The sequence below is a fragment of the Salvelinus alpinus genome, chromosome 4, assembly GCF_045679555.1.
Source record: "Salvelinus alpinus chromosome 4, SLU_Salpinus.1, whole genome shotgun sequence".
NCBI classification, from domain to species: Eukaryota; Metazoa; Chordata; class Actinopteri; order Salmoniformes; family Salmonidae; genus Salvelinus; species Salvelinus alpinus.
Genome location: NC_092089.1, coordinates 74,314,398 through 74,326,872, shown reverse-complemented (window position 1 = coordinate 74,326,872; position 12,475 = coordinate 74,314,398). Strand labels below are relative to the sequence as shown.

Sequence of the window (12,475 nt, the reverse complement as noted above, 5' to 3'; positions counted from 1 at the left end):
CAAAGAAGCAGTGGTGTAAAGTAACTAATTAAAAATACTTACAAATACTACAGTACTTAAGTATTTGTGGGGGACATCTGTACTTTACTTCACTGTTTATACATTTACTTTTACTCCACTACATTCCTAATGAAAATATGTACTTTTTATTCCATACGTTTTCCCTGACACCCAAAAGTACTCGTTACATTACGAATGCTCAGGCAGGACAGCAATATGCTCCAATACACGCACCTATCAATATAACCGTTGTCATCCCTACCGCCTCTGATCTGGCGGACTCACAAAACACAAATACTGCTTTTGTAAATGATGTTGGCTGGCTGTCCGTGTGACAATTTGAGTACTTTTTCCACCACTGCACTTAAGTACATTTAAAAACAGATACTTTTAGACTGTAACTCAAGTATTTTTTAACTTGGTGTCTTTCACTTTTACTTGAGTCATTTTCTATGAAGGTATCTTTACTTTTACTCAAGTATGACAATTGAGTACTTTTCCACCACTGCAAAGATGTGACCATGAATGAAGCGCTTGGTGACCTAGCTTCTGACCGTTCCCTATGAAATGACCCTCTGTAAACAAGCAAAACAGAGCAGTGGGATAATGTTTATCCAAGTCTGTACTGTGTTGCATACAGTTGAAGTCGGAAGTTTACATACACTTAGGTTGGAGTCATTAAAACAAATTTTTCAACCACTCCACAAATTTCTTGTTATCAAACTATAGTTTTGGCAAGTTGGTTAGGACATCTACTTTGTGCATGACACAAGTAATTTCTCCAACAATTGTTTACAAACAGATTATTTCACTTATAATTCACTGTATCACAATTCCAGTGGGTCAGAAGTTTACATACACTAAGTTGGCTGTGCCTTTAAACAGCTTGGAAAATTCCAGAAAATTATGTCATGGCTTTAGAAGCTTCTGATAAATTAATTGGCATAATTTGAGTCAATTGGAGGTGTACCTGTGGATGTATTTCAAGGCCTACCTTCAAACTCAGTGCCTCTTTGCTTGACATCATGGGAAAATCAAAAGAAAATCAGCCAAGAGCTCAGAAAAAAAATTGTAGACCTCCACAAGTCTGGTTCATCTTTGGGAGCAATTTCCAAACGCCTGAAGGTACCACGTTCATCTGTACAAACAATAGTACTCAAGTATAAACACCATGGGACCACGCTGTCTCCTAGAGATGAACGTACTTTGGTGCGAGAAGTGCAAATCAGAACAACAGCAAAGGACCTTGTGAAGATGCTGGAGGAAACAGGTACAATAGTATCTATATCCACAGTAAAACGAGTCCTATATCGACATAACCTGAAAGGCCGCTCAGCAAGGAAGAAGCCACTGCTCCAAAACCGCCATAAAAAAGCCAGACTACGGTTTGCAACTGCACACGGGGACAAAGATCGTACTTTTTGGAGGAATGTCCTCTGGTCTGATGAAACAAAAATAGAACTGTTTGGCCATAATGTTTGGAGGAAAAAAGGGGAGGCTTGCAAGCCGAAGAACACCATCCCAACCATGAAGCACTGGGGTGGCAGCATCATGTTGTGGGGAATGCTTTGCTGCAGGAGGGACTGGTGCACTTCACAAAATAGATGGCATCATGAGGGAGGAAAATTGTGGATATATTGAAGCAACATCTCAAGACATCAGTCAGGAAGTTAAAGCTTGGTCGCAAATGGGTCTTCCAAATGGACAATGATCCCAAGCATACTCCCAAAGTTGTGGCAAAATGGCCTAAGGACAACAAAGTCAAGGTATTGGACTGGCCATCACAAAGCCCTGACCTCAATCCTATAGAAAATTTGTGGGCAGAACCAAAAAAGAGTGTGTGAGCAAGGAGGCCTACAAACCTGACTCCGTTACACCAGCTCTGTCAGGAGGAATAGGCCAAAATTCACCCAACTTATTGTTGGAAGCTTGTAGAAGGCTACCCAAAATAGTTTGACCCAAGTTAAACAATTTAATGGCAATGCTACCAAATACTAATTGAGTGTATGTAAACTTCTCACCCACTGGGAATGTGATGAAAGAAATAAAAGCTGAAATAAATCATTCTCTCTACTATTATTCTGACATTTCACATTCTTAAAATAAAGTGGTGATCCTAACTGACCTAAGACAGGGACATTTTATTAGGATTAAATGTCAGGAATTGTGAAACACTGAGTTTAAATGTATTTGGCTAAGGTGTATGTAAACTTCCGACTTCAACTGTATCTGCTTTCACATGACATTTCATATGTTTTAAAAACAATCAGAAAGAAACAGCATAATGCAGACGTGTCAATTATCACTTAGCAATGGCTATGGAGGACAAAGTGGTGCTCTTGGAACATTCAGACAGAAACCACATTGGCCCAACTCTCTATACACTGAGGGAACACCTTCTCTTTCCACGACTGACCAGGTGAAAGCTAAAATCCCCTATTTGATGTCACTTATTAAATCCACTTCCATCAGTGCCAGGCGCACCAGTTTGTGTCAAGAACTGCAACGCTCAATAGTTTCCCGTGAGTATCAAGAATGGTCCACCACCAAAAGGACATCCAGCCAACTTGACACAACTGTGGGAAGCATTGGCGTCAACATGGGCCAGCATCCCTGTGGAACGCTTTCGACACCTTGGAGAGTCCATGCCCTGACCAAATTGAGGCTGTTCTGAGGGTAAAAAGGGGGTGCATCTCAATATTAGGAAGGTGTTCCTAGTAAATGTCTCAGGATTAGGTTATTCATTCCAACCTTAAAGGGGGCTCACGAGTGGCGCAGCAGTCTAAGGCACTGCATCTCAGTTCTAGAGGCTGTTTTTGGGAGTCCCATGGGGCGGCAGGTAGCCTAGTGGTTAGAGCGTTGGGCCTGTAACCGAAAGATTTCTGGGACAACTCCCCGAGTTGACAAGATACAAATCTGTCGTTCTGCCCCTGAACAAGGCAGTTAACCCACTGTTCCCTGGTAGGCCGTCATTGTAAATAAGAATTTGTTCTTAACTTACTTGCCTAGTTAAATAAAGGTTCAAATAAAAAAATAAAAACGTTTTTGGCAGTGAGGCCAAAATGCTAGCAGATACCCATAGACTTCCAGTAATTGTGCTAACGCTAGTTAGCATTACCTCGCGAAACTACCACTAACTTCCTTAATACTGGACACAGAGAGATACAAATTCCACAAGTTCATCTGACTCTGGGGAAGTAAATAAAGGGCCTCATTGCCAAAATCCCAAAGAATCCCTTTAATAATGATCAATTGTGGATATGAGATGTATGGAATAGGTTATGTTAAGGAACAAAAACATGTGCATGCCTAAGTCATACAGTGCCCACTTAATATGCTGTAGCCAGAGGTGTTTCTCTGTCTGATGTAGAGCTGTGTGTCTATCCACAGGTAAGAGCTATCATGACAGACTCAGCCTTCAGTATCGGGGAGCTAGAGGAACTCTATGTTCACTTCAAGGTAACAAATCATCGTTATTATCGTTCCTACGGCTTTTTACATCATTACCCAACAGTGGTTTTAAACATTTAGTTTTCTCTGTCAGCAATGTTGTTCTTAACTCAGGCGTGTCAACTTAGTGTGGTGGGTGGTAAATAAGTTGTTTGATGCTGGTCATGGTTGTGATGACAAGTCACACAGCTGTCACACGATATGTGTTATGTAAGCATTATCAATAGACTGAGAACAAAACAAGTTGTGGCTCATGCCCCAAACAAGTGTAAGACAACACATTTCACTGCACCTATCCAGTATATGTGAAAAAACATTTTGTATTTTTTTTAAACTGAATGCCGGCAACAAAAGCCATCATTATCAAGCCATTGTCAATAGCTCAAATCTCTCAACTGTCAAGCACCATTGCACTATCCATTCAATGTTTCAATCAGCCAGTACCACCTCTGAGCTGCATCCCACTCCCCTTCCCCATGGCAGGCCAAGCACATAATGAGCTGCTACTGGGGGTCTAGCACCACAGCGGCGGAGCGCCACGACCCCAGCCTGCCCTACCTGGAGCAGTACCGCATTGACCTGGGACAATTCTGCCAGCTGTTCGGGGCCCTGGGCACCTGGCTCTGTGGGACGCACACCGCCACGCTGGCAGCACGCCTCTTCCGCCTGCTGGACATGAACAAGGACGGCCTCATCAACTTCAAGGAGTTTGTCACGGGTCTGAGTGAGTTTGAAGAAGTAGAGAATCGTAACTTTCTTTTGAAAATATGAACTGATTTCTATATTAAACATGGATGTGTCGGGAGGAGGGGTCGGGGTTGTGCAGCTGGTGTTTTGAGATATTTTCGAGACCAGTTATGTGCTAGTTTGTAGCAGGATAAATCTCACTACTTAATTGGCTGGTAGTGATTTTATGATTAGTCAGCATGGATCCCACTGACCCACCACGTGTCTCCCAAAAGGTGGGATGTACCACGGAGACATGACAGAGAAACTCAAGTTACTGTACAATCTTCACCTGCCGCCAGGTAAGCAGGGAAAAACACAACTCTGCCGGTCCAATAACAGCCTGATCAACTCATTGCAGACATACTGCAGGACATTCCCAGTCTCACTAATTAGCTTCACACACATTTTTTCCCCCTCAAACACAGTTCTAGTGAATCAGCACAGTCTTGTGGCCCTGTGCTTTGGGTGGTGTGTTTTTTTTAAAGGGACAGGCACCATGTATATGCGTGACGGAAGAATTGTGTTGGTGTCTGTGGGTGTGTTACTATAATGTTTCAGAATGGGAACAATTGAGCAGTTTTGGAGAAAGTATGCACGTGCGCGCTTGTAGGTATGATTTGTCAATGTGTGTTAGGATAATACATACTGGGGTGAACATGCTTCTTGTTTCTCTTACAGCATTGTGTCCAGAGGAGGCCGAGTCTGCACTGGAAGCTACACAGTTCTTCACTGATGATGACACTCCACAGGGTACACACACACACACACACACACACACACACACACACACACACACACACACATCGATGTTGCCATAAACGTACTGCTGTTGCTATAAACGTAACATATTCCCTCAGGAGGGAACACACACGTGTGAACGATCTTTCATACTGTAGTTTGCTCACAATTTCCATGTGATATTTGACATGTTGGTTCGATTTTTGTTTTTTTTGCTTGAAGCAATGAGTGGTCCTGGTCCCTTGCATGAGTCTGTGCATTGAAAACTGATTCCTACTACTGACTTAACCGACCGAATGTGTATTCTCATCTTCCTATCGTTTGATCCCCTCCTCCCTGCCTCCCTCTTTCTCCGCCCGCCCTCTCTTTCCTCCGTCTCGCCTTCCTCCCTTCTCACTTTGTCTTAATCTCTCCATCTTGCTCTTTATCTATCTCTCTCTCTCTCGCTCTTTAATTATTTCTCTCATGTCTGCCCTCTCTCCCCATCTGGTTCCGTTTTCTTCTCACCGCTCCAGAACCTCCCTTCCTGTCTGATCTGGACTTCCTGGTGCAGGAAGTGACCTCAGGTTTGTCTCTCTGTAAATCTCTGGGTCACAAAGACACTTTTGATCAACAAAATGGTGGCCACCGTATTCAGGGGGAATAGTCAATCTCATGTTTGAATAATCTGCAAACTTGTGAAACAATGATTAGTTGGAGTTCATAGAGGACATCTCTCTAACCTGTTAATATCCCCCCCATGTGGTATAGCACACTCAGTGACATCATACCAGCAGATTACACAACTATCTTTATACAGAGTTGAGACCCTTGATCAAAATGCTCTTTGTAGTACTGCCCCCCTTTAATTTCCTCTCCCTGTCCACTTGGTACAGTCCACTCTGGGCTTTCTTTGGTACGTTCCGGTCCAGGTGTGAATGACATCGCATCGCTTTCCCCCTGTATAATCTGCTGTGGTATCCGCATCTTCCATCCCTGCCTGTTACCCTCCTAGCATCTGGGGGGCTATTTGATTCACCTCCCTGCCTGTTACTCTCCTAGCATCTGGGGGCTAGTTGATTCACCTCCCTGCCTGTTACTCTCCTAGCATCTGGGGGCTAGTTGACTCACCTCCCTGCCTGTTACTCTCCTAGCATCTGGGGGCTAGTTGATTCACCTCCCTGCCTGTTACTCTCCTAGCATCTGGGGGCTAGTTGACTCACCTCATCTTCTGTTAAGTGAATGTCTCACACACTAGCACAATCATCTTCCACTGGAAAGACCCCCCTCCTCCCAACCCCTGTCTAGATAACCCACTTTCCTACTTGTCACTGTGTAGTGTGTACACTGGTGTGGATGGTCTGATTAGTGGCTTTGTGGGCATGGTGATGGTGGTGGTTGTCTCTGTCTGCAGGAGAAGAGGTGAAAGAGGCTGAGGACGCATCGGGAAGCGGAGATGCAGAGGAGAAGAAAGGTGAGCCTCACTCCCCTGCCTATATTAATGACCTATATTTATGACCTTTCTACAGTACTGGTCTTCCTCCTTGTCCTGCCCTCTGCAAGATTCAAACGGTATTGCTATACATAGAGTACCTTCAGAAAGCATTCATACCCCTTGACTTACATTTTGTCGTATAACAGCCTGAATTCAAAATGTACAGTGGCAAGAAAAAGTATGTGAGCCCTATGGAATTACCTGGATTTCTGCATAAATTTGTCATAACAATAGATAAACACAGTCTGCTTACACTAACACACAAACAATTATACATGTTCATGTCTTTATTGAACTCAGTGTGGATGGGAAAAGTATGTGAACCCTTTGATTTAATAACTGGTTGACCCTCCTTTTTGCAGCAATAACCTCAACCAAACATTTTTTGTAGTTGCGGATCAGACCTGCACAACGGTCAGGAGGAATTTTGGATTCCATTCTTCTTTACGAAACTGTTTCAGCAATATTCTTGGGATGTCTGGTGTGAACCGCTCTCTTGAGGTCATGCCACAGGATCTCAAATCAGGTTGAGGTCAGGATTTTCTTCTTTTGAAGCCATTCTGTTGTTGATTTACTTGTATTTTGGGTCGTTGTCCTGTTGCATCACCCAACTTCTGTTGAGCTTCGATTGGTGGACAGATAGCCTCACATTCTCCTGCAAAATGTCTTGATAAACTTGGGAATTCATTTTCCCGTCAATGATCGCAAGCTGTCCAGACCCTGAGGCAGCAAAGCAGCCAAAACCATGATGCTCCCTCCACCATACTTTACAGTGAGGATGAGGTTTTACTGTTTTTTTCCACACAGTGTTGTGTGTTCCTTCCAAACAACTCAACTTTAGTTTCATCTGTCCACAGAATATTTTGCCAGTAGCACTGTGGAACATCCAGGTGCTCTTTTGCAAACTTCAGACATGCAGCAATGTTTTTTTGGGACAGCAGTGGCTTCTTCCGTGGTGTCCTCCCATGAACACCATTCTTGTTTAGTGTTTCACGTATCGTAGACTCGTCAGAGATGTTATCATGTTCCAGAGATTACTGTAAGTCTTTAGCTGACACTAGGATTCGTCTTAACCTCATTGAGCATTCTGCGCAGTGCTCTTGCAGTCATCTTTGCAAGACGGCCACTCCTAGGGAGAGTAGCAACAGTGCTGAACTTTCTCCATTTATAGACAATTTGTCTTACCGTGGACTGATGAACATCAAGGCTTTTAGAGATACTTTTGTAACCCTTTCCAGCTTTATGCAAGTCAACAATTCTTAGGTCTTCTGATATCTATTTTGTTCAAGGCATGGTTCACATCAGGCAATGCTTCTTGTGAATAGCAAACTCAAATTTTGTGAGTGTTTTTTTTATAGGGCAGGGCAGTTCTAACCAACATCTCTAATCTCGCTTCATTGATTGGACTCCAGGTTAGCTGACTCCTAAGTCCAATAAGCTTTTGGAGAGGTCATTAGCTTAAGGGTTCACATACTTTTTCCAACCTACACTGTGAATGTTTAAATTATGTATTCAATATAGACAAGAAAAATGCAATAATTCGTGTGTTATTAGATAAGCACACTGTGTTTGTCTATTGGTGTGATTTTAGGACCAATTCCAAATGGTTCACATACTTTTTCTTGCCACTGTATTACATTTGTTTTTCTCACCCATCTACACACAATACCCCATAATGGCAAAGTAAAACATGTTTTTATAAATGTTTGCAAATTTGTTGAAAATTATTTACTTAAGTATTCACACCCCTTTGCTATGACACTCTAAATTGAGCTCAGGTGCATCCAATTTTCTTTGATCATCCTTGAGATGTCACTACAACTTGATTGGAGTCTGTGGCCTAGTAAATTGTTTGGACATGATTTAGAAAGAAACACGCCTGTCTATATAAGGTCCCAAATTTGACAGTTCATGTCAGAGCGGAAACTATAGCATGAAGTCCAAGGAACTGTCCCTAGATCTCCGACAATTGTGATGAGGCCTACATCTGGGGAAGAGAATAAAACAATTTCTAGAGTGTTGAAAGTTTCCAAGAGCATAGTGAACTCCATCATTGGGAAATATGGAACTACCCAGACTACCTAAAGCTCGCCATCCAACCAAACTGAGCAACCGGACAAGAAGGACTTTGGTCAGGGAGGGCACAGAACTACAGAGTTCCTTGGCTGAGATGGGAGAACCTGCAAGAAGGACACGTCTCTTCAGCGAAGATTTACAGCCAAAAGCAATGCTGGAATGGCTTCAGAACAAGAATTTGAAAGCCATTGAGTGGCCCAGCCAAAGCTCAGACGAATCCCATTGAAAATCTGTGGAAAGCCTTGAAGATTGCTGTTAACCGCCGCTCCCCATCTAAACTAACAGAGCTTGAGAAAATCTGTGAGGAGGAATGTGAGAAAATCCCAAAATACAGATGTGTAAAGCTGATACAGACATACCAAAAACGACTCAAAGATGTAATCGCCGCCGAAGGTGCTTTTCCAAAGTATTGACTCGGGTGTGAATACTTGTGAATGATATATTTCTGTATTTCATTTTGAATACATTTGCAGTCATTTGTAAAGATATGTTTTCACTTTGTTATTATGGAGTATTGTGTGTAGATGGGTGAGAAAATAAATCTATTTAATCCATTTTAAATTCAGGCTGTAACACAACAAAATATGGAATAAGTCAAGGGGTATGAATACTTTCTGAAGGCACTGTAGCCCGTGTAATATTGTGATATCTGTTTCAGAGGTGAAGGACTATAAGTACTACCTGCGGATGTGGGCCATGGAGAATGAGCCCAAGAAGGAGACCATTAAAGACCTTCGCAGGATGAACCAGGTACATGCCACATTACTGAGAGATGACCATAACTTGACCACTCATACACACTTAGAGAAGCTGTTTCTGCCTGATCCCCTGTGTGTGTTCCCTACAGGAGCAGTTCATAGAGCTGTGTAAGACCCTGTACAACATGTTCAGCGAGGACCCACTGGAGCAGGAGCTCTACCACGCCATCGCCACTGTGGCCAGCCTGCTGCTGCGCATCGGAGAGGTGGGCAAGAAGTTCACCAACAACGGCGCCAACAAACCAACCGACAACACCAACGCCCAGGCTCCCGCCGCTGAACTGCCCCAACCCGAAAAAGAGGAGCCGAACGGGGAGAGCAGCTCAGGGCAGTCCCTGGTCTGCAGGGCCTTGGCGGAGGCCCAGCTGGAAACGCCGCCTCAGCAGACGTCGGACGAAGAAGTGAAGGATGACACGTCGGTCTCGTCCTACTCCATAGTGAGCACAGGTTCACTGCAGTGCGAGGACATCGCCGACGACACAGTCCTGATTGGCTGCGCCGGCGACCAGCAGCGGCGGGGCAGCATACTGGACGGCGATTGGTCCATCACCTTTGAGCAGGTGCTGGCGTCGATGCTCACCGAGCCGCCCCTGGTGGACTACTTTGAGAAGAAGGGAGACATTCATGCAAGGATGGCAGGCTGTAAGATGCAAAGGAGGGTGGAAAGGCAGGTGAGCTCGTCAAGCGACCACGAATTGGCCCAGCTCTCCACCTGACTCACCTCACTTCTCACCCGTAGGGGAAACCCATCACTGTCCTACTCAAGTTACTGTCGCTCCTTGCCTCACTACCATTTCACAGGGAGCTCTAGACCTGTATCTCTGTTGTGATTTGTCATCCTTATACAGAACCAGATGTGTGTGTATGTAGGAAATATATCTATTGAAACAAAATACTCCAGAGTCTGCCCAACGGATCCTACCTTTTGATAAAAGCCACATGACCCAAAACATTTAAGGCTGGTTTCCCAGAACCGGATTCCACCTAAGCCTGTTCCTAGACTAAAAAGCACTTTCAAAATATAGATTCTCCATTGATCATGCTTTCTATTCCAGGACTAAGCTTTAATATTGGTCTGGGAAACCGGGCCTTGGAGCGTAGTGGCTAATCCAAGGGTAGGATGTTGGTACTCAACTGTATTATTGTATCTATCCCTGTGCCCTTTCTGTTGCTTCTCTGCACTCTGTGGACCACAATCAAAGCTGTGGATAAATGCCTTTAAATATAAGACCTGTATATGAGACATGTATACGTTTGTGTGTCTGTGAAATCCACAGCCGTCTCAAACTAAAGAAAGAAAGCCTTGCCTTAAAAAAAAGACTAAACTATATGTTAGATTTTTTGGAAACAGCTTGTTTTTGTTTTATGTCGTTTTTTCTTAGGGAGAACGTTGGCGTTACCAGTCGGTTCTCTGGCCAGTACTTGTTTTATTAGTCCCAATTCAGCAGTCTTAACTAACAGTCAATGAATCTGCAGCCTTCAGATAAGCATGGAGCTTCTCTCATTGGGTGACTTGCCTGCCACTCGTAACTTACTAGGACCTGATTAGACTGTTCATTCATCAAATTACCTCAAGTATTGTTTTACCAACAGAAATACTATAACCATTACAGTTACTAGGCCTAATTGTCAGTTTTATCTATATATTCGGGCCGAGGTAAATTGAACACCTGTAAGTAAGTGTTCGATGGTTACCCCTGCAATGCACTTCTGTCATTTCAGAATAGCAGTAAGGAAACACTTCCTGATGGTTTACTGAAAACAAGCAACTACTATTTTTTACTGATTGCAATTACATTTCAGTTTGAAATATTTGTTTAATGTCATGTAATGCTTTTTGTTGGATTATCCATCACGCCTGTAGGTGTCAAACTGTAAATTGCTGCATATCATATTCGTAGTATCTTCTGTTCAAAGCTTGTAAATGTAAAAAAGAGATGCTTTGTACGCAGTATTTTGATTTACTACAAACCCACCTTGGTCACAAACAGATATTTTACACAGGCAATTCTACAGAATGCTTAATGCCCTCTTTTGTCAACAGCTATCTTTAATGTTTGACCAGAAAAAAGTATATTTTAACAACCCCTTGTCTTTAAACCATTCAGCCCCCCTACTTCGGAAGGGACTGGACAGATGTAAACAATGGCTCCAGTCCGGATGAGGTTTGGGGATTTTCTAGAATATTGCTCACACCTATCTAGTTACTTCAGACACTAGAGTAGTAAATAGGAGTTAGGGATTGTTAGACAAGGCTATTGGCTCCTCACAGTTTGTTTCCCCTATGGCTATCCAGACATGTCTGGTTATCAGCGGAGAAATGTGCTGCCGCTGATCAATTCTAATCTCAGAAATGTTCTTCTGTAACACTAAAACTAGACTGTAGTAAAAGGTTGTCTGGCTGGCCCATTGTGCATAACGAAACACAACATTCCGGCGTTGTTTGTAGCATTACATACCAAGTTTATCGGCACTTTGTAAGATAATTGTTTTATACCCCAAGGTAAATTTATCACTGTTATTTGGCCTAAAATACCAAAGTACTATTTCATTAAATTGTATGTTGATTTTTAATTTTTTTTGCACACAAACCCTGTCTCACTCTTTGTATATTATTTGCTTTGCACCTGCCTATGTTTCTGATATATAATGAAAATGATTAATTGTACTTGTTTACCTTGCAGACTACTTTCTAAATGTGAAAACAAAGAATGAGGAAGCAGTTTGGGATCCTTTTTGGTTCTAGGATAGCCTATGTGGCTGTTGCAAGTCTGTTTATCCACCTATAGCTATAATGTCATCACTGTTTTCATGTAACAGATTTATTTATTCACAAACTTGCATTTTAAATTCTTTGATCAGTACTGTGCTATGTTGTGTACTAAATACAAATAGTGAATGGAATAACTTGTTTGTTTTGTCATAGGGTGGTGGTGGAAAATGCAGGCAGGTGAGGGGGGTCAATGGAGGCCCTGAGAGGATAAGAGCCAGTGTAGAGCTCAGTGTAGTCCTAGCTGTTCCCCGTCAGATCCTGAGAGGACACCACAGAGCAGACGTACATGCCGCTATCTCCCCATCTGGGCAAGGTTCAGGTCTGCGTCTAAAGACAAAAGTAGGATGGAAGTTTGGAGGGGTCACTGGCAACACAGTCACTGTCATTGGTAAACGTAGGAATACCCCACTGCTGAAGGAGACAAGAAAGCCTGATTTTGACTTCTTAAAACCCCACCTAAATAAACGTAAATCCTGG

At 43.0% G+C, this 12,475-nt stretch overlaps 1 protein-coding gene across 5 annotated transcripts in view; it reads left to right on the top strand.

The window, feature by feature from the left end:
- LOC139574430 (TBC1 domain family member 9B-like) overlaps window positions 1–12,129 on the top strand; it is a 60,240-nt gene extending 48,111 nt beyond the window's left edge. For 4 of the 5 annotated variants that reach the window (XM_071398991.1, XM_071398989.1, XM_071398990.1 and 1 more), the window contains 8 exons: window positions 3,391–3,459; window positions 3,934–4,174; window positions 4,413–4,478; window positions 4,858–4,929; window positions 5,433–5,483; window positions 6,311–6,370; window positions 9,126–9,217; window positions 9,315–12,129. In XM_071398991.1, coding sequence (XP_071255092.1) covers window positions 3,391–3,459; window positions 3,934–4,174; window positions 4,413–4,478; window positions 4,858–4,929; window positions 5,433–5,483; window positions 6,311–6,370; window positions 9,126–9,217; window positions 9,315–9,941 — 1,278 coding nt within the window. In that variant the 3' untranslated portion in view covers window positions 9,942–12,129. The remainder of the gene's footprint in view (window positions 1–3,390; window positions 3,460–3,933; window positions 4,175–4,412; window positions 4,479–4,857; window positions 4,930–5,432; window positions 5,484–6,310; window positions 6,371–9,125; window positions 9,218–9,314) is intronic. The other variant, XM_071398988.1, reaches the window with a different exon arrangement.
- Window positions 12,130–12,475: the final 346 nt, after the last annotated feature.